Here is a 24,387-nt window from a genome sequence, read left to right on the forward strand (position 1 = left end):
AGACTCAAATCTCAGCAATCAGTGCAGAAAGAGTGGCACCAGAGCCCTTGTAGAACGGAACAGATTCCCAGGTACTAACTGATAGTTTAAGCTCGCGAGGAAGGAACCTGACAACCATCGCGGTAGGTCCATTGCACTTGCCTCAGAAGGAGCTGTAGCTCTCTAAAAGGAAGGCACGATGTGGTGGACGAGCAGGAAGGTGCAACCCACGTCCATCACACCTGCCGCATAAAAGTGGTTTGTCAGAACAGGAAGGTAGGGCTTTACGCGGGCGAAAAGGAAGGAGCATCCAAGTCTTGTCCATTGCGCCTGCCTCGCTGGGATTCTGATCTTGGTCGCCGTTGGTGAGGGAACCTTGGAACTACGGCTCGAGGGGTTTATCTGTACCTGTGTTCGGTAGTTCAGTCCTTGTTTCTGAAGACAGACGCCACCAACTCCCTAACAGCTGTATCAATATATGATATTGACAGCGCCGATATAGCAAGAGTCCTTGAAATTGCTACAATGATGCCTGCTGAGAAACCCTAATCCTTACATGCGCCTTAGGCAGGTACATCAACCGCCTCAAACAGTATACCCATCTCCTCCATTTGACAACATCATACTGTAACTTCAACACCCAACCTTTACCCCTACCCGACATATCCCCCCTCAAACTCCACTGTACCGCACTCACAAGATCCTCCCCGCCCTCCCCCTCAACCCCTCCCCCCAAACCCACAGCACCAGCGGCCCCAAGACCCCAAACAACATCCCCACCCCGGCAACAAACCCATTCCCCCACCCATACCCCATAACCTCATACATCCGCGGCGCGAAAAGCGGGAACAAGAACGCCGTCAAACTCCGCAGGAACTGCGTCGCTGCCGTCGCGCTGCTCACATGACTCGGGTACGCATCGATCACATACGCCTGGATCGGCATGCCCGCCCACTGCATCCCAGCCATGGCAATAACCATCCCCGCGTCGACGATCGCCCAGTGGAGTTTGGCTTGCGCCGTGAAGCCGTACAGGATAAGCCCGAGCGGGGCGAGGAGCGTTCCCGGGATGAGAGGGGGGAGGCGGTGTTCCGGTATCATGGGATTTGGGGAGGTAGAAGACAGGGTCTGGCGGCGCCGGTAATACCCATCCATGACCCTCGCGCAGATCTGGCTCCCGATTACCTCGCCGCCGGCGCAGGCGATGTAGTGCAGGCCGCTGATCTCGACGGATTGGTTGTACTGTTTTACCCAGAGGTCGCTGAAGGTTGAGAGGACGATGTATAGTGTTCCGTAAGAGAGGGCTTCGAGGACTGCTGTTATTTGGATGATAGGGTGGAAGGCGAGGAGGCGGAGTGGACGGGTAAGTGCGCGACTAATGGTAGCGATGGCGGATTTGAGGCCCTGGGGATGCTCGTCGGCTGTGTGGTAGCGGGCGTCGTTGGTTTCGCGACGGAGCTGCTTTGCGCGGGCGCGCAGGATGGCTGGCTCATAGGTTTCTTTGAAGACGGTGGCGGAGACGAGGATCATGGCGGCTTGGAAGATGGATGTTGCCCAGAACATCCAGCGCCAGGTTGTGCGGGCCGCCATAAAACCGCCGATTATGGGGCCTTTGGCTTGTTAGTATGTTTTCTTGTTGATAAAGTAGATGAGGGTAACCCTTACCAACGGCAGCACCGAGTAACGGAATGAGCAGGTAGACACCCAATGACCGGCCTCGTTGCTCAGGACGCCAGACATCGCCCAGAACCCCGCTCGCAAGGGCGTAGATTGCGCTCGCTCCAAACCCAGCGAGGAACCTCGAAGCGATGAGTACCTCTTTACTATTCGCAAACCCGCAGACCATGTTCCAGACCAAGAACCAGATGTTCGACGCATGGAGGATCGGCTTCCTTCCGTAAACCTCCGACAGCGGTCCAATCACCAGTGGGCCAAACGCAGTGGCAAGTAGATAGATAGACAGTGCCATAGCCGATTCGGCGGAATTCATGTCGAATTCTTTCGCGATCGTCGAGAGTGCCGGCGCCATGATGGTTGAAACCATAATGCGGTTGAATCCCGTTGCGGAGAGAACGTCCGTGACGGCCCATTTGCGGCTTGTGGGCCAGTCTCTTGGGTTGAGAGGGTCGTGCGGGGTATTGAATGCGACGAGGAACGGGTCGGTGCCTTTGTTTTTGGTCGGTTGGAGGGGGATGGGAACTAGTTCTAGATCTCGGGCTGGGACGGCGGCGGGGATGGGGGTGATAGCATCGTGGCCTTCGCGCTGGTGAGAACTTATCGTCATGCTAATAGAAATAATAATCCCAACGATCGCAAGACTGAATGTTGAGAGACATGAGGAAACGCTTGGGGGCGGTTAAGCTTTAAGTACTGTACGGGTGGGGCATCAGATAAGCCGGATGGCGCGGTTCCCCAGGATCTGATAAGCAAGCGATGTAGCATTGCGTGACTCACCCGCATCGTCCGACTCGGATCTTACTGTTGCTGTTGCCCGGAACCTAGTTTTGGGGTCTTCTGCCTAGCTGATTCACTAGTCTCACATATAAGCGGCACTTTGATTAAATTGCTCAACATGCTCCTCTATGTTACGAAGAGGTATTAATGGGAACAAAGACCCTGATGGAGCTTATAGGCATGAAGGGTTGTTGGAGCTGCATGAAAGAGACACGGTGAGAGCGGTAAGCAACTGTAAGAAGCTTGCATCTTTTCAGATATCTCCATACCTCTTCTATCTACCCATCCATTTGTAATGTCACCCTTTTCCCTTGGCCTTAACCTTTTGACGATGGACCTTGATTCGTGACGACGTATGCCACTATCTGGATCGTTTCTCAAATGGCCATAGCCTCAAAGCTAGTAAGGGGAATTAACAGTCATCAAAGGAGGAAACAGTACCTTGGTACAGGGTTCCAAGGTTTCATTGGCTCGGCGCTCATAATTATTTTCACCTCACTCCTCCTCTTCAACTCACCCACACAATCCACCTCAGTCGATTTCTTTATCAACTAGAAGGACCTTTGAAACCACCATGAATGACAATAAAGATCAAAATATTTTTTTCAGCAGACCGTCAGAGCTTATCAAGGGCCGCGCTCATCGGCCGCAATCTCATTGACATTTATCACGCCTTTGACGACGCCACCGATATTGTGCTCAGTGATAGCCGGCTTGAGGATCTAGCTATTCGAGTGCCTTCTCTTGAGATTAAGACTGGTGCCAAAAATGAGCAACCTCGTCTCTTCTATCAACCGATCCCAAGAATGAACCATGGGTCAACTACGAGTAAGTCACTGGATAACTAACCTGTGCCAGCCAGAAAGAAATATAAGGACACCCCAACTAATTATTCCGATTCAAAAGGCATAACAAAAAAGCAAATCTTCATCATTCCGGTTTCGTACCCAGGCGCCCGTATATGCGGGTTGCTCATGCTGAACGGCAACCAAATGAACGCCGTCTGCCACATTTCTCGTTTCAGCTCCTTATATATATGGAACCGCAGGAGCGCCTTGTGATTGGGGAGCTGATGGCTATTACGGCCTGCTTGGAATGGCGCGTGGGGCTTTCTAGAATTGCTGACTGTTATTTTGTCCCTGTGCGTTTTATATCGCTTTTTCAATGCCTTGTGCTCCCTCCATGGCTATTTGCAGGATACTAGTAAAAAATACGTCTAGATTTTATGTATTTCTGTCTTTTTTTGGGAGGCACGGATAGGTCCTATCGAGTCTCCATAGCCTGGCACAATATCCAGTACAGTCACCGGGCCATCTAGTGGCGTCACCGCTGCCAGATGGAGCGCCTCAACCGACAGCGGGTATGTCGCGCCTAGCACCCATTGGAAGGCTCTTCGAATATTTATCAGATCGGCTTTCGATTCCTCTTCCACGATACTTGACTCGATCTCTTGGAAAAGACAATCAAAACCTTCGAGTCGATTCAAATTATTCAAAGCATCTAGCCTTTGACGGATCGATAACCCACGACTCGAGGAAGGTAATTAAGAGCCTTGCCCGCAGGAAAATGCCATTTCCTTTCTCTAAAATGCCGTTTAGTCGTTATTCGATATTAGATAAGGGTGGCAACAACCCTTTCTGCATCCAGGATTCAAGTCGTGGTCGGTAAAGCCGAGCCATATCATGAAAGTTTTGGCCCTGTTTCAGACTCAGCAGGCAGACCTTATCACACAGTGACTCCAATAAGGGAACCGAAGGTCGAGTGAAGTATGCAAGAGTATAGTTAGAAAAGTCCTTGGTGGTATCATCCGGCTCCTGCAGGAAGCCCTGAGGGTCGATGCATTCGTCAACACCATCGACCACCATTATCGAGCCAAGAATTGAGCCAGAAGCAGTTGTAGAGCCTCCTGCGCTTCCCTCTGAGTGGCAGCCCTCTGGCCAGGCGTTCTGTGGTCGAACATAGTAGAGACAACATCGATTGCCTTGGGGCCTCGCGGTGACGACCGAGAAGCTGGGCCAGCAGGGACCGAAAAGCGAATTCCCCCTTGTTATGAACTCTCTGTTTATCGAAGAAAAAAATAACAGACCATGCCACTTTTACCACTCATCACAACTCGGTCATTTATGACGATGGGGCAAAGCGTGCTTTTTCCGAAACCAGGTTTCCCTGTTGAGCTGTTCTCAGCGGAGAGTTTAGTCAGGGTAGGTGCGAACAACCTACCTTGGATCTAGAGTATCGGCTTGTTGCCCTTGCACCATGAGAGGTATGCTTCTTCGCGTAGAATCCATTCCCCTGTACCACTATCCTTGCGTTGGATACTTCCTCGTACCGCTCCTGCCATAGAGGTGGATTTACCCAATTTAGGTTCTCATCGAGATTCAGCAAAGGAAGAGTCAGGTTCAAACTCACAGAGCGCCGTAATCTCGACTCTTCCCTAGCCTTCGTGGTCGCCTCTTGTTCCTTTTTCGCCAACTCGTCCGTATCCTTTTGCCGTTTCACGGCCTCGTCGTATTGTTTATAAAACCTCAGCGCCTCGTGGTTTATTGTGAAATTTGCTTCGAACTCGAACAATTCTTTGTGTGTTTCAAATCGTTTCATGATATCCACAAACTCCTTGTCGAACGGCTTCCAGGCAAGGCGACCGATGAGACTATATTTGAACCGAAGCCGGTCTAATCATATATTTGATGAGCACGCAACAACAGGCAGTTGTCGATGTGAAAATATTCAGACCTTTACATTTTCCATCAAAGAGCCGCAGTGCTCAATAGCCTTAATAGCCAAATCGCATCACATCAAACATAAATGTCGACCAACGAATGGGCGAGTCGAAGTGGAAAGAAATTCCTTCTTTTGTTCTCTTACCGCGCTCCGCAGCGCTACAAATGCTTCGTAGACAGGCAAGTTTCTGACCATCTCGTCAAACATGTATGACAGTTTCTCAAGATACTTCGTGTAACTGAAGCTCAGCTGATCGTTGGTTGCGGCTGGTAGTCAGGATGGGGTAATGGGTGCAAGCAACCTGGAACAATAGTCTCAAGGTTCCCCAGACAGGCCCTGCGTATTTTGGATTGGTCTTGACAAGGATGCTCACCACGTCAAAGTACGGGGTTAGTGACTGGCCAAAGCTGCTGAAGCTGTTGAAGTATTTAGTTGATTGATCCTGTCGAAGCTGATCGGTGACCGTCTCGATCTCGTCTATAATCGCCTTGCTCATTTTCATGACAGTAGCATACAGTAGAACATCACAAGCTGTGTCCTTTCCGCATAAATTTTACGCACACATGGATTTCAGCATTTTTTATTTCAAGTAAGTGAACTCTATTTTTAAGCCTGATATTATGTATAATTTCAGGGTTCCTGGGCTAGAATAATCAAAGCGGGGGGTGTTATTTAATCTTAAAAAGGAGGAAAAGAAACAGCGGGCTTTTTTCTTTTCTTTTTTTCTCTAAAAAGTACTTAACATATGATAAATTAGGCTGACTGGCCGAAGAGCAGCTCAATGATATCAGTGGCTTCCATCATCATCATCGGCTGCAGAATTGTGCTACTGGACACGTAGGAGGGGTTTTTCTTTTTCTTTGGCCACACTTCTAAATGATTTTGTCAGGCGATTTCAAGGGGTGGTAAAATCTTCCCCCATCGAGGAATTTTAATTCTCAGGCTGTCGATGAGGTGACTATTTGACGATGTGGCGAGTCGATTCATACTTCAGCGAGTCTTCAAACAGCGGCTGGTTAGTTTAAGCAGAGAAAGAATTATCTTCGGCATTCTTCTGCATCATATTCACTGGGACTTGCGTCAAGAGAAGAGGGAAAAGATGAGCAGACACCAATACCTCGCGCCCAGAGGCCCACCACCCCCGGTATCCATCCCAAGCAAGGGTATAAGTCGCATCACAAAGTCGACGCAGGCCTGCGATAAGTGTCGGTTGTCGCGAAGGCGTGTAGGTGTTTGGCTCGAATCTGTCAATTGTAGACGTACTAATCCATTCACAAAGTGCAACGGCGCGACGCCCTGCGCAAGTTGTTACGCTTCCCAGATACCGTGCGAGTACTCGCACACCGACGGCCGGAAGAAGGAACGCTTCAAGGCGCAGATTAAGGCGCTAGAGGAGCGGAACGCGTACCTCGAGCAGGTTGTGCAGCAGTTGAGCGTTAACCGCGCGGATGGCGCTGTCCAACAGCCAAATGCGTTCATTGATCAGTCGCTGGACGCTGTGCAGCGGCAGGAACCACAGGCCGCGGCGCAGCAGGCCTTGCCAGAGCGCCCTCGGTTGGAGACCAGTGCGTCAATAGCGCCATCGGGCGAAGCCGCTTGCGGAAATCATGCCACGCATCAGTCGACATCAGAAGCAGACCTTCAGCATATGTTCTATGTTGCTACCGCTACACGTCCAGTATGCGGCTCGCTGAGACTGCCTTATAGACGAGTGCAGACGGACCAGCGGCATAAGCTCCCTGAGAAACATGTCACTCGGCAAGCACTAGGCGCATTCTTCCAATGCGCCGCGACCCTTTTTTACGTCACGACAGAGGAGAAGTCGACGCAATTACTTAATAAGGTCTACGACAGTAATATCGCCTCTTTGCAGGATATCTGCGAGCTCTGTGCCCTCGCCGCGATAGGCAGTCATTACAAGGTTGATGATATTCCAGACGAGGCTCGAGCCACTTACTTCTTCATGGCGTCTACCAGCTTACACGAGGCGATCGAGGCAGACGGGATTCAGGGAATGAGAATTTTTATTTGTCTTTGCATGAGCATGGTGATGGAGAAGTGCTCGATTGCGAGGCTTCTAATAAGTGAGTCCATGTCTATCCTTCGACTGATGCATGCTATGGTCTAACAGACTCCAGTATCTGCGTTGAATCTTGCTAGAGGGAAAATGGTTGCAAATCTTCAGAGACAGAGGACCGCTTCTACGGGCAGCGAGGAAGATGAACATAGGAGGACGCTGCAAACATTACTTTTTCTTGAAGGGTAGGCCGCACCGCACGACACCCGCTTCGACGAGTACTTGAGAACTAATCGTATAGATGGCTCTCCTTCTCCCTAGGCTACCGCAACTGTCTGAACAAGAGTGAAATTGACCTGGTATATCTCCCTTTTTACTATCACTCAAGCCCAAGATGGCTATTCTAATCAAGGCCAGGTACACTACACCATTCCTATCAACCAAACGGAGAATGCTTCTGCCCTCACGACACGTCTTATCCAATCCCACATGACAAAACTCACCTTGCTGGCCTCCGGAATCCAAGATCAAATCTCCACGTACGGGACAACAAACTACTGGCGTCACGCCGATATGCTCTCCATGCGCCTCGACACCTGGCATCAGTCCCTCCCTCCCGATCTGCAGCTCGCCGCACTCTCCATCAGTGGTAGCGGCCCGTCCCCAGCGCAAAGATTAAGCGTCCTCCAGGAGCGAGCACTCTATCTCATGCACATGCTTTACATGGATATGCGGCTGCAACTGTATTGTCAGTTGCTCAAGGCGAGCTATGAATCTGGTGCTGAAGGGGACGAGGGATTCTTGGCTGGATTGTTTGGGCAAGTTCCGAGACTCGTCTCGGAAATGCACTCGGATTATGCCGTCCAGTTGGCGAGAATTGTTGCCCTGTTGTATAACGAGAACGCAATTATGACGAGGTGCTGGCTTGCTATGTATGTACTTCATCTCTCCCTACCTGCGTGCCCCTTTCTTTCTTTGCCCCGATCCTCGTAGAGAATCGTGAAATAGCTAAGTTGACCTACTTGGAAGTCGCTCGGTCTTCGACGCCTGCGTCGTCCTTCTCCTCACACACTGCGAACGCTTTGCAGTGGAAAGCCCTGCAACATTCGTTAGGACTGATATCTCCCTGCATGTGGAGACCTGTCTTGCCGTGCTCGCCTTCTGTAGCCGACGCGACGTGGCTGCGGACCGTCTACGCGATATGCTCAATTCGGTCTTCAGGGAACTAATTTCTTTGAACATGCCCACGAGCTCAAATTCCAATTCCGGCTCCGGCTCCAGTTTCGATCCGGTCTCGGGATCGAGATTGAGCCCACCAGGATTACACATGGGTCAAGATGCTATTCACATTGACAGCGAGGATGATCAAGGAGAGATGCGAATTGAAAACGTTCTTAATCGTTCGCCGCCGACGGGGACGGCGCTTGTAAGAATAACGAGGCGGTTGCTTGACATGATGTCACCTGGAGGGAATGTTTGGGTTGAATCAACGCTTTGACGGTGCCATCCAATTTTAGTTCGACCTTTCATGCTTGAGTACTGTTGAATAAGGATTTTAAAAGGGATGAAACGAACTGACGATCTAGGTACATATAGGATGATAAGAATAGTTGTTAAGCTTTAGAATGGCCCGGAGACCCTCCGTTCCTTCGCAAACAGGACGAGTCCATGATAACGCGCAGACAATGAGCGTATTCCTGACTGTAGTAAGTATGCAAAAGGAGTTCAACCTCCTTTTCCTGCTAGTGTGTCTGCTGTTGGTACACCATGCCTTTGTCCGATCATATTATGGATGAATCTTGAGCAGCTATCACTTCTCAACAGCATGAAGATGGAATAAAGAGCCAGCCTCAGCGCAATATAATCCTGCGTCTGGGAATAATAACACGAATTGTATTGAGAACATCATAGATTTGCAAGAGGAAACACCTTCGGGACAATCGCGACTCATTTCAGCCGTTCAGCACGAGGACAAGGAATTGTATTGGAAAGAGTCTCGCACTGATGGAAATTCGACTGGTGCTCTTGAAGATCCTCCCCGACTTTGAATTTGAGAAACTCCAGCGTCAAGATCAAAGGCTTGCTTGGGGTCCTGCTGGTGCGAGAACATTGTTGATTTGGGAGCGTCCTGATGTGTGGCTTCGTGTAAGTAGGCGCGGCGGCGGTAAGATATAAACAAGTATACTAATGCGAATTTCCCGATCAAACTCGCATTCCATAAAATTGAGACCGAAGTCCTTGAGTTTCTGAACCTACACCTTACCTCGATCAGCTAAGCTGATCCATCATCGCTCCTTCCAAAACTCTGCTGCTTACCTTTTCACCACAACGTCCACATAGTACTGGAACAGCAGCTAGCTTGTCTGTCTTTTATCGACACTACATTCGGCCCATGGGCAGGTTCGTGTCGAGGGGGGTTCGACTTTACCCTCTTGCTTAAAGAGTCCATCCTTACCGGTGAGCTCGATCACGTGAGCAACGGGGTTGTGCATCACATTATGTGCGAAGCGACGTAGTAGCTTCGCAATAACCATCAATCAACAAGATGCTCAATTAGGTCGATAGCTGTGGGAATACCAAATGGCCAAAACGCGTGAGCACAACAAATGACCATAGTAGAGTTTCAAGAGCTGATAACAAAGCTGGCTTCTTGGGACATAGTGGGTGCATTTATAGCAGGGTTAAAAAAAGACGCGGGGAGATGTTCGAGCTTAGATCACTACTACAAGCGCGGCTTCTGATCATCTATCTACCAACCCAGACTCCCGTGACAACCAGCCCGGTGTCAATAGTAATCCCGACCTATCCTAACAGAACTCCGGCCCCCATGCGGAATTAATTTCGTGAACAGAGTCTTGGCTGATATAGATGTCCATCACTTCTTGGCTCGGCCTTGGCCCGCGGCGGGACCTTTGATACCCCGACTTGGCTTTTCCCCAGTAGCCGACTCAGTATATTTTGTGGATCTAGGCTATATATCACGAGGGGCTGTACAGAGACCTGGCTGGCTTGTTCAGTGATGATCATTGCAGCTATACTCTTTGGAGTATGTAGTATCAGGTAGATCCTGTATTTGCAGCTCTATAGACTGATACAGTAAGAAAGAGCCTCCATATAATACTCCGTTAGATCTCGTAACTCCCTTAGTCCTTCTGCATCGGGATTTTCCCTCGGGCTCAATGCCAATGCAAATGCCAATGGGGGCCACGGCTCGGTAAATGACGTACTTTGGAGTGCGGCGGGCTCTACATGATTAACCCGGACTCAGAAGCTATGACTCTACGACATAACTAGTGCTCGTTTGGGCCGGATTTGGGCTCTCAGTCCCGATCATACTCCGCAAAATTTCTGGACAAATTCCGGAGTGAGCTCATTTCTTGGCATCGGTATCTCCGAGAACTTTGGCGTTGCACTATACAGTCCACTCCATATACATACCGTCAGAAAAGTGTCAGGTACTACGAAGGGGAAACTAGTAGAGTATCTGCTGTAGATCAGCCCTTTGTTTGTGGGACCTAGGGGTGACATGTGTATGAGGATGATCCTCTAGTAAGGCACTCAAAAAATACCAGCCTGGCCGTTCGGTAACTTTTCAATGGGGAAGATGAAATGGATGCTACGTATCTGTTGGCCCTAGCGCAGGCAGAAATCTGAACTTCGAAGCTCCCACCTATTTATGACGGCTTCATGAATCCAAGCTGTTAGTGCTCGCAGGTGAAGTATCACGTCAGTGGCCTTGCCCTAGGCCAAGGAGCCTCCACACACCGCTGGTGGAACTGGACGAACAGTATCACTTGCAAGGCTACAGCCTTCTTCGCCCTTGAAATTGAGGCTGATCTGGTCAACTTCCTCAAGGATCAGCACCTCCGCAAGTCTCTACTGCGACCCGTCGGCAACGACCACGACTTCGGCCACGGCTTCGGCGACCTAACCACCTGCGTCAATGAGGGCGAGACCGACCGTGACTCTTATATCCTCAGCCTGACCAACCTGGCCCACAATGAAATCGGCGGGAACAACACCGTCACTTTTGGCGCCGGCTGGGAACTGCTTGGTCTCTTACCTATTCTCCGTGAGCACGGCCTGCAAGTCCATAATCTCGGCAGCCAGAATATCCAGAACTACGTCGGCGCTTTGACAACAGGAACCCACGGCACCGGCAAGATGCACAAGAATCTCGCAACGCAGATCATCGCCATGCGCGTCCTCGACACCCAGGGTAACATCCACACCATCAACAAGGACAATAACCCAGACCTCCTCAAGGCCTTCACCATCTCCATCGGCGCCCTCGGCATCATCATCGAAGTCACCATTCAGGCCCAACCAATCACCTACTCCAAGCGCAACCCCAACATCACCGAGCTATACGAGCAAATCGCCGCCATCGGCGAACAATACGACCAAGCCAACAATCCTCGGCCCACACCTCGACTGGAGCCATGAGAAGCACGAGCTCGTCCTCATCCCCGAAGCCATCCTCGTCTCCTGGGAAGAAACTGACTACAACGCCGTCTAGAACTGCAGCCTCGACTACTGCGCCAACGATTGCGGCCGCTGCAACCGCAACTACGTCTGCTATGACACCTCCATGGAAGCCATCAGCTCCCCGCCCCCGGGCCTCTGCTACCGCGGCTTCATGGGTCAATTCAAGCACTTTTCCCCAATCGAACACCTCGCCAACATCGACGTCGACTACTTCAACTACGCCAAGCTCCAAAGCCCGCATCTCGCGCCCTACATGAACGCTGATCTCGACAGCGGCGCAGACACGGGGTACCTTAGCGACGACATGACCGTCATCACCCGCTTATCAAAGCCGACGACGCCTGGGTCAGCCCGCATAGCAAGTACAGTCTCCCTGAGAACTCTAGTGGGGTCCTTGCGGCTCTCGAGTATAGCTAGATGCCGAACTATAATGAATTTCCGCTGCAGTGGTTCCACCAGGAGTTGGCGAGCGAATTTGTACCCAGGTTCAGAGAGGAGTATAATATTCGTCCGCATTGGAATAAGATACTGTGGAACAATGCGACTTCCTCAGCGGCGATCTATCCGAAGTTGAGTGAGTGGTTAGATGTGCAGGAGGTGATAGATCCGAATTGCCAGTTTGTGAATCCGATTCTTGTTGAGTCCGCGGGGTTGGATCGGTGTAGTGGGTTGTTTGCCTAGATGGCTCGTGCTAGTTCGTTCTGTGGGTTAGAGTGGAGTTGGTGAAGAAGATAGACCGGACTACATGAGATATTGAAATTCTACCCTCTGCAGTAATGCCTGGAGCAGAGGCAATCCATAAAGACTAGGATGAGCTCTCCTTACCTGGTCGGAGTATAGTTATGACTGTGTACGATTCATGCCTGTTACATCAATTCCGTATCTGATTAGGGCTAACCGACTGTCTGCTTGCGAGGTCAAAGACATGTAACCAGTAAAGTCCTCTCTGCCTCATCCGCTGCGTCTCGCCATTTCTCACATTCAAGTCTAATTCCTCGGGTTATTCGAACCTTTCCTCCAAGGTAGCAACCAACATACAACGATGAAAAGTTGCTAGAAAGCTCTCAAGGATGTGTGCGCTTACTTTATTACCTAAGGACTTGATCTTCTTACATTACACATGCAGTAGCGGACACTTGAATTGTAAGCCCTAAGAGAATAAACTGCTACCTTAGGCGGACCGTAGACCAAACAACCCTCACAGGTTTATGAAGGGGTAGCAATTAGGACGACTCAACTATCTCTTGCAGCGGAATTGAAAATCAAGCATTTATCATTTGATCATTCAGACGTACGAAGACTCGCAATCTAATATAGGTGAGGATTGTTTTCGGATACAGATTCCGCAGTTAACCATGGGTCCGTAAAATCGAATTGGAACAATAGTCATTACATCACTAGGTTATGGGTTTCCTCCCGCGTTACATGAACCGCAACCGTACATCGAGTCCATCGAAGGATTGTATAAACTTCCCTTGATACAGATGAGCATGTCTGAGAGCAACTAGATTTCTCACAGTTCCAGAGCTCAGTGTCCAATGAGCGGTCCCGTTATGGTTCCTTATCATGGTTGCGTCAATGCAATTTAAGCCATAAAACAGCAAATGAAAAGTCAAGCAGGGTTACATCGAGACTCGTGTTGTCAATGACTGCTAGCTTGGTCTTAGTGATCCCTCAAAGCTTATAGATATCACACTTGGTAGTCTATGGTCTACCTCTATTTCTCGCAATGTAATAAATAACCCCCTTTCCATGGTATTACCTTATTGTGATACCTACCGTCCTTGCTGCCTTGCTCGCCCATCATGAATTGGAAGAAGCTTCTCGCACTGTGCACAGTGCTCGTCCCTACACTAGGACAGCTCAACCAGACCCAATACGATGTCATCGTCATCGGCGGCGGCCCCTCCGGGCTCAGCGCCGCCAGCGGCCTCTCGCGCGTTCTAAGAAAAGTAGCCCTCTTCGACTCTGGCGAGTACCGCAACAATCCGACTAGACACATGCACGATGTTATTGGAAGTGACCGTATGGATTCCCCCTTCTCCCCCTCTTCATCTCCCCAATACAGAACCCCTTCCCAACAGCTCTCCAAACCTCATTCCCGCAGCGCAGCGAAGCTAATCACCTCACAGACGTCGTCCCCGCCGAATTCCGCGCCAAAGCCCGCGAGCAAATCTCCTTCTACAACGTCACAACCTTCATCGACGCAAAAGTCACCTCCCTCAAGGCCACAGGCAACGGCAGCTTCACCGCGACAGTGGAAAACGGAACCACCTTCTCCGCACGAAAAGTCATCCTCGGCAGCGGTCTGAAGGACGATCTCCCCGCCGTCCCGGGCCTCCGCGAGGCCTTTGGAAAGGGTATCTACTGGTGTCCCTGGTGCGATGGGTTTGAGCACCGAGATCAGCCCCTGGGTGTTCTGGGGAACCTCTCCGATGCGTATGATAGCGTCAGAGAGCTACATCCAACACTAAACCAGGACATCCGCGTATTTTCTAACGGCACGAACAACACGGCTCAGTGGGATCGGCTTGCGCAGAAAAATCCAAACTGGCAGGCTGTCTTCAAAGCGTACAATGTTACGATCAACGACAAGGCGATAGCGAATATCACGCGCGTGCAGAACGGAAATGAAACTCAGGACAAGGCACTCCGGAAGGAGTTCGATAAGTTCCGGGTGTATTTCACTGATGGGAGCTATGAAGAGCGTGGGCCGTTCATGACCAACTATGGCACCAGCCAGGCTTCTAAGCTTCCGCAGCAGCTGGGTGTCAAGTTCATTGGAGGGAAGATCGACACTTCGACCAATGCAGGGCTGAGGACTTCAGTGAAGGGTGTTTGGGGCGTTGGGGACGCTAATAGTGATAATAGTACTAATGTTCCTCATGGGATGGCTAGTGGGAAGAGGGCGGCGGTTTACTGTCATGGTGAGTCTGGGTCGGTTGGGATTGTGATAAGGAGTGTTCTAACATGTCTCTTAGTTGAATTGGCTACGGAGGAGATTGCTCTGATTGGGTCGAACTCGACAGCGAAGAGAGGACTGGCTGAGCCGAGGGCTGTTGAACGGGAGATGGGGAGTGATGTGGAGGATCTCTATAATGGGCTTCGTCTGAAGTGAAATCATGTCGATACACTTTCAAATATGTATTGAGTTTCTGCGGAAGTGTCTATAGGAGAGGTTGGATGAAGATATATCAGTGCAAGTAATAGTCAAAGCTGTACTCCAATAGCAATCCAGAGCGGCGCAGTGCATGCATGTTCCAGAAGACACAGGCAAAATGGGACCTCAGTGAACTGAGGAGCCTACTCCTTTCAACATTGGATGTTCTGATCAAGCACCATACAGTCTGCATGTCGATTGATGCGCTCGATGAATGCCAATCAGAAGATGTGAGACGTATTCTTGATCTTATCAAGTAACTCTCACAGCGAGGAGTCAAGCTTTGTGTTTCATCCCGGCCAGAACAACGGATCATCAATCAGCTTGAAAGGTCTATAGCAGAGATTCTTAGAGTTGATGCATTTACGCGGTCTGACATAGCCAAGTTTATCTATGATCAGTTTGCAGCCACTGACGTTACAAGCAAAGCCCTACATCGCGGTCAGTTAGGCAGGCTAGCAGAACTGATAGTTTGTCAAGCTGAGGGAGTGTTTCTCTGGGCCACTCCTGCAGTCAAAGTCTTGCTTAGAGGCATTGAAAACCCCGACGACTTCCAACAGCTCGCGGATAGATCTCGACAACTCCCAGATGACCTGAATGCCTTGTACCAAAATATGCTTGGAAGACTTGGACCGGACCAGGATCTTTACCTCGCGGAGGCTGCGCTTACTTCAACATGGTTCTATTCGCTGAGTCCTATAAGCCAGTATTCCAGGTATCGTAAAGTTATCCTCTACCCCTAGTGCATTGTGTAGGGATATACGAGACCTTTCGAGGCCGCGTGCCCGCACGTCAATACCAGGACTTGCAGATACTCCTCTCGCTTGTTGAGAAAAGGATTAACGTGGTCTGTACAGATATGCTAGTTTGTCAGAAACCGCAGAATGCTATATTTGATAATCTGCCGTCGTGGCGAAATGAGTTGTCGTCGCATAGGGCCATAAGCTTCGTCATCGCACAGCCTGAGTTTTCCTCCAAGAGTCGGGCGCCGCTATCTTGAATGCCGGCCCAATTACCCATTCAATTATTACACATCCATTACCACTGGATTTCTGATCTGCGGTGATCCCGATTCCTCTCCTGGTCCAGACGTTGATTCGATGATCAAGTGTATCACCCAATCAACCACAACGCCCGATCAGATGGCCAGCTGTCTCCTTATCTCGACAAGTCAATGGAAGAAATCTACCAGACCAAGTACTGGGTATATAGATTATGGGAGCTCGGTTATACTTGGGATTTACATTGTAGCCTCGACATCTTAGAGCACATAATAGACTTTGCCCAAGACAGCGCCCTGCTTGCTCAATTCTTAACAGAGGTATTCCACTGAGCAAAAGATATGAGTCTTATCTTTTCTTCCTTGCCTGTGACAGAGTGGGAACATTCAAAGCCTTTATCCAGCAACTCCTCGAACTGGGCGCAGACCCAAACCAGCCAATGTTCTCAAGCCCCAAGGGGAGGCCTCAATCCTCCAGTGACAAAGAGGAACCATGTGCATGAGTTCGATTTCTGTACTATACTGCCAGCGCCAGGAATTAGCTTGATTTAGACTTGTTGGAGGTGTTCATCAAGCACGGGGCCAATCTCAGCAACACTACATATTGGCAAGTACGGTTTGCGTCAGATCATTCGGAACCGATGCTTTTCGAAGATCTAGGGTCGCGTTTGGAACAAATTGGGTCGCGTCCCAGCACTGGTGGGCTGCGTTCTGGATGGTGTGTCAAGAATGTTAAAATTTTGAATGGTCTAATGAAGTCTGCCAATGCATCAACCTCCTAATTAGAGCGAATGCACTTTCGATTCTGCAAATTGCTCTCGGGGTCTCAGCTGCATTCATATCTTCTCTCGTGGAAACCCCAGGTCCGGAGCTGCTTTGCGAGGCTCTCGGTGTTATGTTGTACTCGCATAGAACAGATCTGAGTAGCAACTATTTCGGTGACCCTCATTTATTTTATGCAGAGACTCGTTTCTGGCCTGCGATTCTTTCCCCAGATGAACCTCTGTCTGAAGAAAAGATATATCTCTCAAGTACAACAACAGCTGGCTCGTTTCTCAGCCCATCGGCAATTCTGCACCGACTCCAGGCGTCGTGCATCTCTCGGCAACCTTTATTGATATTTGAGGAGGTGGTGGACTCCATTCGCCATTATGACAAAGACGCGTTTTGGGTGAACTTATGGCCATAGGCGCGTGGTCACGGGTATTTGTTCAAGTTCAGGTCCAATGATCCTGCTTCTCTGTTCCCGGACTATGAAGATTCGCGTGAAGAGGATGGAATGATTGACCTGAATGATCTATTTGCTGATTGACTCATATTACCTGTGATATAGCGGCCTATTCGTGAATGGAGATGGCCTTGCAAAGGACGTCTGATAAGAACAATATTGTCAATCTCAGCTATTCGAAACGACCATAAATATTCTGTAATTGTGGCCATCAAGAGAAAGAAACTAACCCGCACATGAAATGGGATTACAAACAGTGAGCCTCCTACGAGTGATATAGACTCCCAGGATAGCCGCCCCAATGGCCGGCCCAGGCAGCTTTGAAGTCAACCTGGCAGCATGAGCTATTGCCTCTAGGGCTACCATCTATCACTCCCACGACCAAGCCCGTGGTGCCTCGGAAGCTCGTTTATCATGAAGCCCATTGATGCGCAACGGCCGCAAAGCTCTCTGTGATGTTTAACTTCTGCTTGTTAGACCTCAATGGCCATGGTTATATTCCGCGCCGTTCGAGATGCCGCCGCTCCAAAGGCCACAGAGACTCCTACAGAAGCAGCAACCATACCTACGCCCATCAGCCCTGCTGAGCTACATGCAGCATCCGAGCTCCAGACCAAAGCTGCTGCAACCAGCACCGCTGCAGCATCAAGGATCATCATGAGTGAGATAGTATAACTCCCTCTCGCAGCTAGTGAGTTGGATAGAGGCGGAGAAGTGTTGGCATTTCCAGATGACGCGATGAGGTAGAGGAAGGGGGGGTGTGAAATATCTATCTGTCTGGGGCTCCTAGATGCGTAATGCCATGCCCTGGTCGTGTTTGATACATGCGCACGAGCGTCTAATTTCGAGAATATTTGCGAGGAGATGAAGGGCTCAAGGCTGCAGAACATGTATTGAAGAACAACGCACACACTAAAGATCGTTTCATTGTCTTGTATCTTGGATAGCTTAATGTGTTGGAAACGTAGAAGCCACGGTATCTGATATGTCTCGAGCGCATAGGCTCCTCTCTCACAGACCATTGTGTAGATGGCCATGGTTCTGCTCAGACAGATATAAAGAGAGGTCATGACACATAGTAAGGACATGAAACCTTTTGTTGGAACACATATTATACCACTTTGTAGTATAGACTGAGAATACGGCGATCCTTACTGCAGCCCCACCATATTTTAATCGCCAAACTTGGTTTTAAAGTGTCTCCTCAGCGAATACACTTGACACTATCATAAAAGGGAATGCTTTTGAGAAGCTCGCTGCCGATATCATGATGAAAGTTAGCTGCAGAATGAAGGACTCAAAAGATAATGAGTAGCCCAGCGGGCTGGTACAGCTTTACTAATAATAGATACTAAGGCTGGTAAAGTTGTTGTTGCATTCTTGTCTTATTCTGCGTGGCTAGTAGTGATGCCACTGGAAGTCTTTTCCGAGATTCCAGTCCTGCCACCTGCACCCCATGGCTTAATTCAGCGTGCTTGTTGTAACTATAGCTTTGTTTTCGCATTCCTCACCTGCTGAACCCCTTGCCTCCCATGCACTCAATCCAGGTTCCTGCTTAGGGCTACACTATCTTTACTACAAATCTATTGTGCCAGACTTGTAAGGACCTAACATCATAAAAACTCTGTAGGATTCCGTAGAGATCGGTTTGTTAGTATCTAGTATATCTGGGGACTCTCTCAGCTGATGCTAGTATGACTAGTATAACTCCATTCCGCTCAAGCTCTATCCTATAACAGCCACTACTCTTTCGCCGCCTACAAGAATTTCAAGAAGCGCGGTCGATAAGTAGTTGGCCAATAATTTACTACCTTGCTTTGGTACAGTGTCCGGTAGCAGTAGCTATAGAACGCCTCAATAGAATTGCCCTTATACTCATCCATGATCTTGCTGAAAACATAGGCACTTTCGCTCTAGCAGCTGATATATAACTGAAGACGGTAAAGAGAGATAGTCTAATTCGAGTATACCTGTTTTGGGAAGGCTCTCATTACTATATAAACATGGTAACCTTTTGCTTCTTCCCTGCCAAAGGACTTACCTGAACCCGAACAGATACTTTCTGCTCTATCAACTAACTACTCTCTTACACGACAGCGTGCTTTAATTACTCACGATGTATCCCACCTTACTTCCAGCTACCATTGGGCTCTTGACAGTCTTTGCATTTCCTGTGGCTTGTCAAGATGATGACTATCATCGGACTCTAAACATTGTCGCCCACCACGATGACGACCTCCTCTTTCTCAACCCCGAGATTATGCAAGATATCGATGTCGGACGCGGCGTTCAGACTCTCTTTCTTACAGCTGGAGATGCCGGGCTTGACTCAGAATACTGGACAGGTCGGCAAAGCGGAGCCTTGGCTGCCTATGCAAGAATGGCCGGTGTTGACGATGACTGGACCGAGTCTAGTCTTGACATTCCAGACAGAGACATCTCTCTGTACACACTAGTTGATCAGGACGATATATCGCTTATTTTCCTGCGCCTGCCAGATGGCAGTGCAGATGGTAATGGCTTTGCCAACACAGGCAATGAAAGCATGGAAAAGCTCTGGAAGTCCGCCATCCCAGAAATCAGGAGTGTGGATGAATCAGGCATGACATATACTCGTGATGCCCTGATTGATACAATTGCCTGGATCATTGATGACTACGACCCGCATGCCGTGAATACACTCAACTACCTTGATGACTTTGGCACGGGCGACCATAGTGACCACACAGCCGGGGCACTCTTTGCAAATGAAGCAGCAATCCAGTCTTCATTTGATGGCACTGTTACCGCCTATATTGGATATGAGAGCAGTGACCTTCCGCCGAATGTTATGGGAGAGGAGTTGGAAGTTAAAAAAGCGGCTTTCTACAGCTATGCTGGTTACGATCCGGCTGGTTGCACATCCGATCAATCCTGCAGTGGCACAGCATATGAACGCTGGTTGCAGCGGGAGTTCCCACGCGATTAGTATTTGAGTCTTTTGTTGTTGTTTTATTCTTGCTGTTGGCTTATCTGCCCTAATCTCCTTTTATTGCTGTCTATTCCCAAGTCTGCTGTGAGAAAATCAATTTGTCTTATCCTAATGTTCTCCTTCGCTTCAGCTACAGCCTATTATTGTTTACGCATGCCTTGCAGTTTGTGTTTTATGATATCAAAGCTCTTCATAAGATTTGTCGAGTCTCGTTCAAGGTATCTCTCTAAGCAATGCGTCTGGATACCTCCAGACATCGATCTTCTGGTTTCAGTAACGGCAGACTGTTTCCGGTGTAAATCCACAGGCCCTCGAGTCTTGTATTCAAGCCCCTGGCGTTTTCACTTGGTGCGGTATGGTGGCTCATCTTGACCAATCATATTCGAGCCGCAGACCATGTATAACCAGCTCACGTGATGCATTTATGTTTTGCATAAATCCCTGTTTTAAGCGACGGAATCGATCTTGTCTTCTGAGCAGAACCCAAGGAGCCCTTTATGCTCAATGTTATTTTCTCGGCAATGGAAGATACAGAAACCAAGACAAATCCACTAGCATCTCGAATTGCAACCCTAGTTCATAATTATTTTGACGGCCTGCCCAAGCGCAGCAAGCCCATCATCCGAGATGACGCGAGAGCAGAGTGGATTCCTATGACGGGGATCGTTCTTGTAAAGGGTGAGTTAATTTCTGTTCAACCGAGCGTCTTTGTACTTTGAGACGTCGTAACGTTGAATGTTTGTAATATTTGCGCGTCTCTACACATGCATGTCCATGCCTAAATGGAACTGACAGGTGACCTACAGTCAACTAACATTCTTCTCAGGCGAAAACACCCCCGAAGAGACACTAACCTGTATCACCGTCACGTAAGCCCCCTTCCCCTTACTCATGCCCTTACACTCCAAGAAGAGAACTAACACCCCCAGCACCGGCGCAAAATGCCTTCCGGCAAGCCAAATCACCCACTGCAACGGCTTGGTCCTCCACGACAGCCACGCCGAGATCCTCGCCATGCGCGCATTCAACTTCTGGCTCCTGTCCGAGTGCCATAGCTACCTCTCCCGCGAGCAGGAATCCCCAGACTCAAGCTCTGCATCTGCCAGAGATACAGACCAGTCTGTCTCCCAGTATATCCGGCGCCGAAAGCGCCTTCAAATCTCAGGAAAAGAGGGGCCAGAACCACCCTTCGAACTCCGTCCTGACATAGCAATATACATGTACTGCACCTGCGCCCCCTGCGGCGACGCAAGCATGGAGCTCGTCATGGCTGCGCAGGAGGATCCGACGCCTTGGGAGATGCCGATGCCGGATCCTATCCCAACAACACCCTCAGACACATCCCCCCAACCACAATCACAAAATAAAAGCCAGAACAAGAACCAAAATGAAAAGCCAATCCTCCTCTCCGGCCGCGCCCACTTCCAAAACCTCGGCTCTGTGCGCCGCAAGCCCGCGCGCGCGGACGCCGCCGCAACGAAGAGCAAATCGTGCTCCGATAAGATGGCGCTCCGGCAGGTTTCGTCGTTGCTGAACTATGAGACCAGTTTGCTTGTGGCTGTTACTTGGAATGCCTATATCAGGGGTGTGGTTTTGCCGGAGGAGGAGATTAGCAGAACGGGGGTGGAGCGATGTTTTGGGGGTGGCAGTAGCGGGAGGATGAGGGGTTTAGTTGGGAGACACTGGGGTACTAGCTATGATGAAGCCGGGGACAATGACGATGATGATGATGATGAAACAGCAAGTGCGAGAAAAGAAGATGGAGGAGGAGAACACGCATTCGCATTCCACCCCTTCACCATCCTCTCCATTCCAACCGCACAACTGAAATCCCTCTGGGCGTTTCGAAAGCCTCGAGTAACCGACCCCGTTCCGGACGGCGAGACAATGAAGAAGGCGAAACCTGGGAATATCTCAGCCGTCTGGGTTCGAGCACCTACTTCTACTCCTACAACCGAGCATCAACAAGCAAAATCAGAACCATCCGTGCTCTCTCCATCAGACAACGGCTCAAAAAACCTCCCTATCCTCCGCGGATCCAAAACCGGCTTGTTTGAGAGTCTCATCAACGGCGTTAGACAAGGCCATAAGATATCCTCGCCGGGGATCCGGGGTGCGTCAGCGCTGTCAAGGGCGAAGATGTGGAGGGGTTATAGGGAGGTTGCCCTGTCCCTTGCGAGCGAGTTTCGGGAAGTCGAGGGTGCAATGGTGTCTGATGCTGATGCTCAGGCTGATGCCAACATACCTGCGTTCCATGCATCGACGTATCGACAGTTCAAGGACCCGGAACCCGGGGTAACGGGGCAAATCCGAGCGCGAAAAAGGGCAATGCGGGCTGCGAAGGAGGTTTTGAAGGGTTGGGTGCCTAATTCAGGGGATGAGGAGTGGGGATTGGATGTTCTTGTTGATACGAATGTTAAGAAAAGGAAGCGGTAAGATCTGGATGGTTATGGTTATGATTATGATTATGATTATTGGTTATAGATGTGGTGAAAACATAGCATAGTAATTTACATGTACATTAACTCCCCAAAAAAAAAAAAAAAAAAAAAAAAAAGACATCATCAGATAGAAGGATAACTTGGCGTGGAATTAAAAGATCTTAAAGTGAACTTTTGAATGAGACCGCTGGCGCGATCCCGCGGGTGTTTAGTAGATTCCTGGAATGATGCGGCTGCGGACAAGGGAGGTATAACGATCCCAGTCCTTTCCGTACTTCCTCTTGCACTTCTCTTCGTCGCGACGCTCACGGTGGAGGAGGAGAACACCAAAGTAGATCAGGAAGAAGTAGGTGAAGATGATGGCGTAGCCACGAGACTCAGGCGTTTGCACGGCCTGCTTCTGCAGCTCGCCGGTAGAAGGGTTCACGGTGTTGAGAATGACATATCCAGAAATGCCGGTGGGCAGAGAGTAGGACCACGACATGAGCCAGTCGCCGAGGTAATTGATGTGCCGGGCCAAGCCCCACCAACCCGAGGTCATGAGCTTGGATCCAGTAGCAGTCTCGATGTACTTAATGTCCTTGACGCGGGGGTCGTTGGGGTCGCGACGGAAGCGGTTTTTCTGGTTGTTGGCGCCGCGGAAGATCATGTAGCCAACAGCTGTGGGAGCGAGAACGAGGAGAATTCCTTGCAGACCTAGCTCGTATGGGAACACGGCGAGGTATCGGGTCTGGAAGTTGTAGATGAGAGGAACCCAAACGAGGTCGCCGAACGATAGCATGTAGCCGAAACCGTCCATGATCACGTCCATGGTGGTCAGAAGGGCGGGTTCCATATACAGGCCGTCAAGGACGTAGAAAGCCTGCAATGCCGTCGAAAGGACAATGGAGTCGGTAACATAGCCATAGGTTCGGTACTGGCGCGCGATGTTGGAGAGGTTCATGATGATCCATCCCAAGAGACCCGGGCGCATCTCATTCCAGACTTTGATATCGATTGTTCGAGATGCCTCGTCGACGAAGGGAATCGGCAACCGCACTCGAGGGTTCAGTTCGCGTCCGATGAAAAAGTCGTAGAGGACATTGCCGGAGTGTCCACCTGGGGCCAACTGTCGTAGCTCGGGGTTGGGCTGACCGGGCGCAGGAACGGAGAAGCTGTGCACGTACACGGAGAGGGCAATTGTTGTGCAGATTATCAGGTTCGCGGTAATGATCTGAGGGTAGTTGTCCCAAAGAAATGTCCACACGACAAAATCCGCGCCATATGTGTAAGTGCCAGCAGCCAAGCCGGACAGAATCAATATAGCAGTAGGAAAGGCTGTAGAGGTTAGCGAATGCATCAAATCCTGCTCGAGAGGTATACCATTGAACTTGTATTTGAGTCTTCCACCACACGCGAGCTCAGTTCCCTCTACCACCTGGCCTGGAAGGACCACGTACAGCACCAGCTGCAAGACGTAATAGCTCAAAACCCAAAGAAATACCTCCGTGCTGTAGAGCGCGCTGATTCCCTCCTCAGGCCAGCCAACTTCTTCTTTTAATTTGTCAAGGGTGAGGGTGGAGGGGTGGAGGAGGGACGGAGCAGGGCAGCCGGAAACATCGTTGCAGAGGAAGGTAAAGCCGAAGAGAAGGACTGGAAGGCCGAAGGTGATTGCGAATGCGCCGTACCTGAGCAGTCAGTAATTGCAAGAAAAACGCCAGAAAAACATACGGGCCAAAGAACTCGTATCCTCGTTTTTCAGGGACCGGCTGGATGGGGACACCATTTTTCGTATGTTTGGACGCCATGTTGCGAGCCAGGCGAGGGGGGAAAGCAATTGATCGGGCGAACAGTTAAGAAAAATGCAAGAAAAAGAGAACCAGCGGGGAGAACCCCAGAATTTATGAATTGGCGAAGATCTCCTCGTCTGAGACCGGATGGACAGGAGC

The 24,387-nt window shown here is 49.9% G+C and overlaps 8 protein-coding genes across 8 annotated transcripts; 5 read left to right on the top strand and 3 right to left on the bottom strand.

Annotated features, from left to right (window-relative positions):
• Positions 1–672: 672 nt before the first annotated feature.
• On the bottom strand, positions 673–2,263 carry BJY04DRAFT_223475 (MFS transporter; the record flags this gene model as incomplete). Its single annotated transcript, XM_073717698.1, has 2 exons — positions 673–1,589; positions 1,645–2,263. 2 exons carry the CDS (start codon positions 2,261–2,263, stop codon positions 673–675), a joined length of 1,536 nt encoding a protein of 511 aa, XP_073565804.1.
• A 2,131-nt stretch (positions 2,264–4,394) lies between these two features.
• BJY04DRAFT_149227 (uncharacterized protein) lies at positions 4,395–5,233 on the bottom strand. Its single transcript, XM_073708852.1, has 3 exons — positions 5,167–5,233; positions 4,654–5,105; positions 4,395–4,599 (listed from the first exon to the last, which is right to left on the bottom strand). Exons 2-3 carry the CDS (start codon positions 5,029–5,031, stop codon positions 4,555–4,557), a joined length of 423 nt encoding a protein of 140 aa, XP_073565805.1. The 5' UTR covers positions 5,032–5,105; positions 5,167–5,233; the 3' UTR covers positions 4,395–4,554.
• Positions 5,234–5,787: 554 nt separating this feature from the next.
• Positions 5,788–7,879, top strand: BJY04DRAFT_149151 (uncharacterized protein). The gene is made up of 4 exons (XM_073708851.1): positions 5,788–6,379; positions 6,434–7,238; positions 7,293–7,416; positions 7,473–7,879. The coding sequence occupies exons 1-4, from the start codon at positions 6,254–6,256 to the stop codon at positions 7,576–7,578; spliced, it is 1,161 nt and encodes a 386-aa protein (XP_073565806.1). The 5' UTR covers positions 5,788–6,253; the 3' UTR covers positions 7,579–7,879.
• Positions 7,880–10,190: 2,311 nt separating this feature from the next.
• BJY04DRAFT_210887 (uncharacterized protein) lies at positions 10,191–12,340 on the top strand (the record flags this gene model as incomplete). Its single annotated transcript, XM_073714322.1, has 5 exons — positions 10,191–10,217; positions 10,886–11,479; positions 11,580–11,684; positions 11,826–11,969; positions 12,077–12,340. 5 exons carry the CDS (start codon positions 10,191–10,193, stop codon positions 12,338–12,340), a joined length of 1,134 nt encoding a protein of 377 aa, XP_073565807.1.
• A 1,124-nt stretch (positions 12,341–13,464) lies between these two features.
• BJY04DRAFT_210888 (NAD(P)/FAD-dependent oxidoreductase) lies at positions 13,465–14,777 on the top strand (the record flags this gene model as incomplete). Its single annotated transcript, XM_073714323.1, has 3 exons — positions 13,465–13,684; positions 13,792–14,586; positions 14,641–14,777. 3 exons carry the CDS (start codon positions 13,465–13,467, stop codon positions 14,775–14,777), a joined length of 1,152 nt encoding a protein of 383 aa, XP_073565808.1.
• A 4,386-nt stretch (positions 14,778–19,163) lies between these two features.
• Positions 19,164–20,015, top strand: BJY04DRAFT_223480 (uncharacterized protein; the record flags this gene model as incomplete). The annotated part of the gene is made up of 1 exon (XM_073717699.1): positions 19,164–20,015. The coding sequence occupies one exon, from the start codon at positions 19,164–19,166 to the stop codon at positions 20,013–20,015; it is 852 nt and encodes a 283-aa protein (XP_073565809.1).
• A 654-nt stretch (positions 20,016–20,669) lies between these two features.
• Positions 20,670–22,559, top strand: BJY04DRAFT_200709 (tRNA-specific adenosine deaminase; the record flags this gene model as incomplete). Its single annotated transcript, XM_073712975.1, has 3 exons — positions 20,670–20,696; positions 20,845–20,887; positions 20,948–22,559. Coding segments are annotated over 3 exons (1,577 nt in total), but the record flags the coding sequence as incomplete, so codon positions are not given.
• Positions 22,560–22,581: 22 nt separating this feature from the next.
• Positions 22,582–24,289, bottom strand: erg24B (c-14 sterol reductase). The gene is made up of 3 exons (XM_073712976.1): positions 24,170–24,289; positions 23,822–24,126; positions 22,582–23,776 (listed from the first exon to the last, which is right to left on the bottom strand). The coding sequence occupies exons 1-3, from the start codon at positions 24,244–24,246 to the stop codon at positions 22,668–22,670; spliced, it is 1,491 nt and encodes a 496-aa protein (XP_073565811.1). The 5' UTR covers positions 24,247–24,289; the 3' UTR covers positions 22,582–22,667.
• Positions 24,290–24,387: the final 98 nt, after the last annotated feature.

Source organism: Aspergillus karnatakaensis (genome assembly GCF_047715665.1).
Source record: "Aspergillus karnatakaensis strain CBS 102800 unplaced genomic scaffold BJY04scaffold_73, whole genome shotgun sequence".
Taxonomy (NCBI): Eukaryota; Fungi; Ascomycota; class Eurotiomycetes; order Eurotiales; family Aspergillaceae; genus Aspergillus; species Aspergillus karnatakaensis.

What these genes read in the sequence shown, in the direction of transcription:
- erg24B (XM_073712976.1), bottom strand. Translation starts at nt 24,246, where the DNA reads ATGGCGTCCAAACATACGAAAAATGGTGTCCCCATCCAGCCGGTCCCT. An exon ending in GGATACGAGTTCTTTGGCCC is followed by an intron (nt 24,127 to 24,169) that starts GTATGTTTTTCT and finishes CTGACTGCTCAG; the next exon opens with GTACGGCGCATTCGCAATCA. An exon ending in ACTCAAATACAAGTTCAATG is followed by an intron (nt 23,777 to 23,821) that starts GTATACCTCTCG and finishes TAACCTCTACAG; the next exon opens with CCTTTCCTACTGCTATATTG.
- BJY04DRAFT_149227 (XM_073708852.1), bottom strand. Translation starts at nt 5,031, where the DNA reads ATGAAACGATTTGAAACACACAAAGAATTGTTCGAGTTCGAAGCAAAT. An exon ending in GCCGATACTCTAGATCCAAG is followed by an intron (nt 4,600 to 4,653) that starts GTAGGTTGTTCG and finishes ACAGCTCAACAG; the next exon opens with GGAAACCTGGTTTCGGAAAA.
- BJY04DRAFT_149151 (XM_073708851.1), top strand. Translation starts at nt 6,254, where the DNA reads ATGAGCAGACACCAATACCTCGCGCCCAGAGGCCCACCACCCCCGGTA. An exon ending in GATTGCGAGGCTTCTAATAA is followed by an intron (nt 7,239 to 7,292) that starts GTGAGTCCATGT and finishes AACAGACTCCAG; the next exon opens with TATCTGCGTTGAATCTTGCT. An exon ending in ACATTACTTTTTCTTGAAGG is followed by an intron (nt 7,417 to 7,472) that starts GTAGGCCGCACC and finishes CTAATCGTATAG; the next exon opens with ATGGCTCTCCTTCTCCCTAG.